The sequence below is a fragment of the Nicotiana tomentosiformis genome, chromosome 9 (genome assembly GCF_000390325.3).
Source record: "Nicotiana tomentosiformis chromosome 9, ASM39032v3, whole genome shotgun sequence".
NCBI classification, from domain to species: domain Eukaryota; kingdom Viridiplantae; phylum Streptophyta; class Magnoliopsida; order Solanales; family Solanaceae; genus Nicotiana; species Nicotiana tomentosiformis.
This window is the reverse complement of record NC_090820.1, coordinates 89,614,811-89,622,631: the sequence shown is the minus strand read 5'-3', so window position 1 is coordinate 89,622,631 and position 7,821 is coordinate 89,614,811. Positions and strand designations below refer to the sequence as shown.

Sequence of the window (7,821 nt, the reverse complement as noted above, 5' to 3'; positions counted from 1 at the left end):
GTAGGTGCGGAAAATGCATCGCACCTGCGACCTCTGCCCATTCCATTCTAGGCCGCATCTGCGAGCTTCATCTCGCTTCTGCGATGGTCACACCTGCACCCAAACTTCCGCAGGTGCGATTCCAACAACTCCTGCCATTTTCCAGCAGCTTCCTTCAAGTTAAATTTGCTCCGTTAACCTTTCGGAATCCACCCGAGGCCCTCGGAACTTTAATCAAATATACCAACATGTCCCAAAATACAATACGAACTTAGTCGGGGCTTCAAACCACGTCAAACAATGCCGAAATTACGAATCGCGCGTCGAATCGAATTATGAGTTTTCAAATCTTCCAATTTCTATATTTGCGCCGAAATGTATCAAATCAATCCGAAATGACTTCAAATTTTGCACACAAGTCATAAATGACGTAATGGAGTTACTCAAATTTTCGGAATCGAAATTCGACCTCGTTATCAAAAATTTCACCTTCGGTCGAACTTTCCAAAATCTTCTAGTTTCCAACTTTTTGCCAAAATACGTCGAATTGTCCTACGGACTTCCAAATCCAAATTCGGACACACGCCTAAGTCCGAAATCATCATACGAAACTATTGGCATCATCAAAGTTCTATTCCGAGGTCATTTGCTCAAAAGTCAACTCTCCGGTCAACTCTTTCCATTTAAGCTTCTAAATAAAAATTATTTTTCCAATTTAATTCCGAATCTTCCGAAAATCAAACTCGACCACACTCGCGGGTCATAATATATATTACGGAACTTTTCAAGATCTTAAGTCACGGAACGGGGCATTAATTCTTAAAACGACAAGTCGGGTCGTTACACCCTCTATCCCAATTTATGCGATGCGGATTTCGAGAATGATCGAATGAATTTTTCTTTAACCGATTTTTTTATATGCTTTTTAAATATTTTAAATTGTTAATTAGTATGACTTATGATACTTTTTATATAATTTATAAATAATTTTTTTTTGGAAGTTTTACTCTTGAAATCTGACATGCCACTCTATATTTACACGAAAGAAAGACCATTACCATTTACCAATACCTTAACTGATTTTATCTACCTATTTAAAAGAGCAATTATTGAATTTACAGGAACTTTACAAGCTTGAGGCAAATGGAGCATACAACAAATTAGGGTAACTAATTGTTAAGACCACAAATTAAGTAATGATTGCAACGCATACAGTTAAATATACAACTAGCATTATTACATTAATGTACTAGTAGTAAGCAGAAAACAAGGATAGAAGAAAGTTGTACATACATTAGCAAGGTGGGATCACTATCCACATTCTGGAGCTTCTAGAATTTAAACTAATTAATTAGGGATCATATATCATATATATACAGGGTTAACCCATTCTAATCCCTCTTGATAATTATAAGTATTTTCAGCAATAAAGAAGAGATTATCCATTAACATTCCCTCCATTCCAAACTCCCCAAGAAAAGGTGGCTGATCCATTGTGAATGATGAAGTACTAATTGGGCTATTGCTTGAAACACCATCACAATTACGCTCCAATAGCAGCTTTTGTATCTCATTTTCTGCTTCAGATAACTGCTCCTTCATCTTGATTACCTGCAAAAAAAGAGTATATATATGTAAAGACTCATAGATCATGGGTTCAAGCCGTAGAAGCAGTCACTAAAACTTGCATTATGGTAGGCTATCTACATCACTCTTGGGTACGGCCTTTCCCGAACTCTTCGTGAATGTGGAATACTTTGTACACATAAAAAAAAAAAAAAGGAAAATATGTAAGAACTCAAATGCCTTCACTAAAGCTACCATGGTATATATGGATATAATTAGCGATAATTATAATAGGCAAAGGTGGATTCAGAATTTTTAATTTATGGATTTCGAACTATAACTTTTTTTTTTGCTTTGCGTTCGATAGTTTATTTATATATATTAAGTGAACTTTTTAATACAAATATAAATTTTGAGCCAAAAGTTACTTAGTTAGGAGGAACAGATTTACTGTGTCAAGTGGAAAAGGATAGCATGTGTTGCTTCACCGACAAGGATCCAGAGTATATTTAGCGACCATGGGGGATTTAGTATTTGAGTGGGTACATTTTAAGCAGAGTAAAGCAATCTTTTAGAAAAAATGTATATTTATAGCTGGTCACAAAATGACAGCCGCTCACAAAAGTGATTGTCGGTAATATATATATATATATATATATATATATATAAAATATATATATATAGTACAACAACAACAACAATCCAGTATAATCCCATTAGTGAGGTTTGGGGAGGGTAGTTTGTATGCAAATCTTACCCTTACCCTTGGGTTGAGAGCCTGTTTCCGATAGACCCTCGACTCCCTCCCTCCAAGAACTCCCCACCTTGCTCTTGGGATGACTCGAACTCACAACCTTTTGATTGGAAGTGAAAGAAGAATATATTTATATATATACTTTTTGACTAACGAATACAATTAGTTTAGACCCCGCTGATCAATTTTGGGTTTTGCCTAATCTCTTGAGTATTATTGTAGTTTGAATTTTTCTACAATCTTCACTTTATCGAATCAAGCAACAATTGTGGTCCTTCTCGAGCCTAGAGTCCAGGTATATGACTAAACATGGCTCTTTTGCTTCTTGTTTGTTCATGTCTCATCTGAATGACCAGAAGATTCCATAAAATGAAGCGAGAACGGAGGGAGAAAGAAAGAAATATATATTTTTCATAAGTCACTTATTCTATTTTTTAATTAAAGATAATTATTTGTAGTTATTTTTAATGATCTGATAGTTCAATTTGTTTCGCAATGCATGGATTGAAGTTAAACTCTTTTATAAATCCTCAGTATCTTAACACTTTATTTATCTGAAAATTACAAAACAAGATAGAAAGACATTGTTTATATGTTACTCTTCTCGTTCTAATTTATGTGCTTGTGGTTAATTATTTTTGAATTTTATGGTCTAAAATAAGTAATACTATAGATATTTTGTGGTTTGAAATTGACTAAAACTAAAACAGTATCACATCAGTTGATACGCAGAGAGTATTATGTTAAATATACAAAAATGTGACATGGACCTACCTCATTTTCAAGACGACATTTCTCAACGATAGCAATATCATACTGAGTCTTTAACTTAGAATATTCCTGCTCCAGTTTCTTGTTTTTATAACGTGCTCTCCTATTCTGAAACCACACAGCAACTTGGTGAGGATCAAGGCCAAGCTCAGAAGCAAGCTTGTCCTTCCTCTCTGTCTCAAGTTTATGCTCGTTCCCAAAACTCTGCTCAAGAAGATTAACTTGTTCTTCACTAAGCTTCCTCTTTCTCATTACTCCACTTCTGCTCCCTTCACCTTTGCTTTTCTTTCGTCTCCGCTGCTGTTTCGCCTCTCCTGATCACATACCAAAACTTCATGTTAGAATATTAATAATTTAAACTTTTAGATGAGATGATCGTACGATCAGATATCAGAGTAAGCGATAAGCAGAGTAAGCAATAAGTACTCTACCGTAACGATTCAATAAATACTGCTGCATGCCTAAAAAGCAAAAGAATTATTTTTATGTGTTTGGCCTATTATAAAGAATCAATCCCGCATGAGGAGTGATAATAATAGAAAATTATTAAAAGTGTTCTATTTTTAACAACTTAAGGTTTACACGAAATAGTCACATAATATAATGAAACTATTTACTCCTGCTCGAGTCTTAAATTATATGTCGTGTTTCACTTTTACATATCCTTTAAAAAATATTTTCTTCGTTTCAATTTATGTGAACATGTTTGACTGGGCACGATGTTTAAGAAAAAATGAAGACTTTTGGAATTTGTGGTCCTAAACAAGTCAAAAAGGCCCAAAGTATTTGCGTGGTTATAAAAGTTTCTCATTAAGATTAGAATCGTAAATTGAAGCTAAATTATTATCAAATTTAGAAATGACTCATTCTTTTTGGAACGGACAAAAAAAAAATAGGTTCACATAAAGTGGAACAAAAGGAGTATTAGATTAGAAAGATTTTTGACTGTTTTACCCTTATTTATGACGATATAATCTCTTTTCATTTAATATTTAATCATAAGTGAGGTATTTGTGATCTTCAAGAACAATTAATATCAAAAGTAAAATAGGAAAAAATGTAATTAATTTAGTCTTGTATTTCAAAAAGCACAAATAATCTAAAACAATTATTTTTAGAAACTTGGTAATACAAAGATACAGTATAAGACAGGCAAAAGTACATCCCTTTTGGTGGCTTGAGACTTGGTAATACAAAGATACAGTAAAAGATTTCCTACTAACCTGGTTCTGATACCAGTTGAGTGTATATATCAGGATAGTACTGAGAGATCAGTACCATTTGATCATCAAGCTGGTGAGTCATGCTGTTTTTCATAACCCTTTTCCTCTCTTTAATTCTTTCTTTCTTTTTTAGTTCCTTTTTGTCTGCCTTTCTTGTAATAGCTGTTGATGTTGAGATGGAAGTGGATAGATAGTGAAGAAGCAAGGAAGAAAAGAAGCGACTTTAGAGAGTAATTGGTCTTGGTGTGACTATTTATAAAGCTAGCCTTATGAAATGAACCTCCATTCCCTTAACAATATTCAGATTCCATGTGTCAACTTGTTTGGACTATGCACCAACAACGACGGATCCAAAAATTTAATTTGACCGGTTCATCTTTTATTTTTATTTTTATGTTTTTAGCATTGAACCCGTTGCATATTAAAAATTATGGATTCAAAATGTATTATTTATTGAAATTTTGATGATCTTTTTTACATATATATCTAAGTCACATATTAAATTTATAGTTCGATTGAACCCCTAGCTTGTGAGCTACATCCGCCTATGCCAACGACAGAAACAAGTGAGGTCTAAGGAGGATAATTCTTACGCATATCTTATCCTTAAGTTGCGTAAATGCACGATAGTGAAAAATATTTCTACAATCAGATCAGTTATATATTAGATAATTATAAGTAGCTTTTTTTAATTAATAGTATTAGTTAGTAATCTGGTAATTGAATATACTAATAACTCGCTACCGCAATTAGCTAGTTAGTAATCGTTTATACTTCTTGTGTATATAATTTAAATCTTAGTAAAACGTTTAGTCAATAGTTAATCGAAATATATCGGCTCTTACCTAAGCCATTTCATCATGTATGATCAAACCAATTCCTATTATTAAAAAACAAATCCTAGTATAACTTTGGGGACTGCGGGACAGATCATCAGCCAATAGTTGGGCAGATCAAAGACAGGATTCTAGTTCCCACTGATGTAGAACTCGTTTAAACTAATAATATCGACCCTCGTATCGAAGAAAATAAGGAACGCCAAAAGCAGTGATCCAGGGAAATTCAGGATCCATCATCTAAAAAAATCATGAATTAGTAAAGTTCTAATTAAAAATTATAAATAAGTTTCCTTTTATTTCTTCGTTTTCATTTTTCGTGTGTGAATAATTTTGAGTTTTGTGGAGATGACCTCTTTTATTGGATAACGAATGATAGCTTGTTTGGCCAAACTTTTTTTTCGTCTAAAGTGTGCAGAAGCATAGTATGAGTATACTATATCGGTACCCAATAAGTATCAAGACTAACCTCGGTGGAGTTGTGACGAGGGATAGTCAAGACACCTACCAGAAACAACCTGAACAAGTGTAAAAGTGAACTAATAGAGAAACAATATTAATATAAAGCTAAGCAGGATAAGGAATACAAAACAATACTTGCAATGATGCACTAGTAACAACAATGTTCAACTAGAAGCAATTACGTAATAATGATGTAGAGTAAGCTGATTACAGTCTAAGTCCGGTGAAACCAAATAAAGGAAAACCAACAACAACTCAATAAGAACAATCGCTTTCACACCAGATCTGTTCAGACATTTTCACGAGGTACCGAACCTCAAAATCACAGCTCGCGGGTCCCAATTCATGAACCCTAATCACTTGGCATCTTGTGCTCACATTACAGCTCATAACCGCACAGACGACTCACGTGCCAATAAAACAATCCTCACACAAAAGGCAAGTAGACAAGAGTATGTATAATGGTCAATAACGTTAGGATTAATCTTCTAAAACCGATATGGGTGATTTAATTACGTGTATGCTTGTGCAAGTGTTCTACCACAATTCAAGTCAACAAATAAGAGTAGAGACAATGAATGTCACATAAGAAATGATCACCACGAAATATACAGTGTAATAAAGGCATCAATGAAGTTGAAGCAACGACTAGCACAACAAGATTAACTACATAGAACTAAGCAAATAGTGTAACACGGAGGAAGACAATTAATAGTATGCTAAGAAGACAACAATCAATGACAAGTACAAAAGAATGGGGAATTAACAATAATAGCCCTACCGAGGTACCGCCTCGTAGTCTCAAATCATAAAATGAATCGCAAACTTTTCTTATATCACCGCGGGAGCCTTTACATTTAATTTTTGAAAATTATTTTTTCCGAAATAGCATTCTGCGTTTTAGCCTACCTTATCTCGCCACATGGCTTTTAGTAGTCCCCCTACTAGCCATATGTTTCAAGCCCACCTTATCTCACCGTATGCGTTTTAACACACAGACCTTATACCACCGTATAAGTATCAATAATAACAACAACATGGCAAAAACCTCGTGCAACACGATAACAACAGAACGACAGAAACCTCGTGCAAACATAATAACAACAGCACGACAAAAACCTCATGCAAACAACATAACAATTATCTCAACAATAACATGTATGCCAAAACATAACAAACTTAACAAAATGACTTTCACAATATATGCCCATATGCCACAATATTTCCTCAAAACAGATTCAATATCACAACCACGCATAGCCCTCGGCTCAATAACACTAAATACAACAACAACAACAACAACAACAACAACAACAACAACAACAACAACAACAACAACAATAACAACGCATAGCCCTCGGCTCAATAATACTAAATACAACAACAACAACAACAACAACAACAACAACAATAACAACGCATAGCCCTCGGCTCAATAATACTAAATACAACAACAACAACAACAACAACAACAACAACAACAACAACAACAACAACAACAACAACGAGAATAATACGGCAAGTAAATCAACTCATGAACTTCAAAACACAAAGGAATGGAAGAACGAGCTCACAAAGAAAGACACAACAAGGAATAATGGTCTAAACAAGAATTGCTCAACAAGGAGGAGATAATGTGTAGTAATGATTCCACAAAAATAAAATTCAACAATAAGAGGGATAACATGAATCAATGGTTCTAAATAAGGATAAGTCAACAATGATAAGGGATAACAAAAATATCGTTTAAGGTTGAGAAATTACGGAAAAGATACAACAAATTCAATTAAGGATAAGCAAATTATGGGTAAGATAATAATAACTTGAACTAATGATAGGCAATTACGGAAAAGATAATGATAACTTCTATTAAGGATAAACAATTTCAAAAAGTATATCATGGCAATAAAAGATGCAACAACTTCAGTTAAGGCATATGAGAGCTTCATCAGCAATAAGGGTAGAACATGAAGCAATTAATTTCAAATAAGACATGTAAGGGTGGATTCAGTAAATGAGAAATTTAACATGACAAAAAAACTTTATATTAAATGGACATAAGAATCTAAGAGCCCTAAACGGTCAAATTTTCACAAATAAGCCCAGACACGTACTCGTCACCTCGCGTACACGACCTTCACATGACACAATTAGCACAAATGACTCGAATCCTAAGGGGTAGTTCCCCCCCACACACCCCCCCACACACAAAGTTAGGAAAGATACTTAC

The 7,821-nt window shown here is 34.1% G+C and overlaps 1 protein-coding gene across 1 annotated transcript; it reads right to left on the bottom strand.

Moving 5' to 3' along the window:
* Nucleotides 1–1,194: 1,194 nt before the first annotated feature.
* LOC104099908 (homeobox-leucine zipper protein ATHB-40-like) lies at nt 1,195–4,541 on the bottom strand. Its single transcript, XM_009607043.3, has 3 exons — nt 4,294–4,541; nt 3,074–3,384; nt 1,195–1,590 (listed from the first exon to the last, which is right to left on the bottom strand). Exons 1-3 carry the CDS (start codon nt 4,385–4,387, stop codon nt 1,345–1,347), a joined length of 651 nt encoding a protein of 216 aa, XP_009605338.1. The 5' UTR covers nt 4,388–4,541; the 3' UTR covers nt 1,195–1,344.
* Between the last annotated feature and the right edge of the window lie 3,280 nt (nt 4,542–7,821).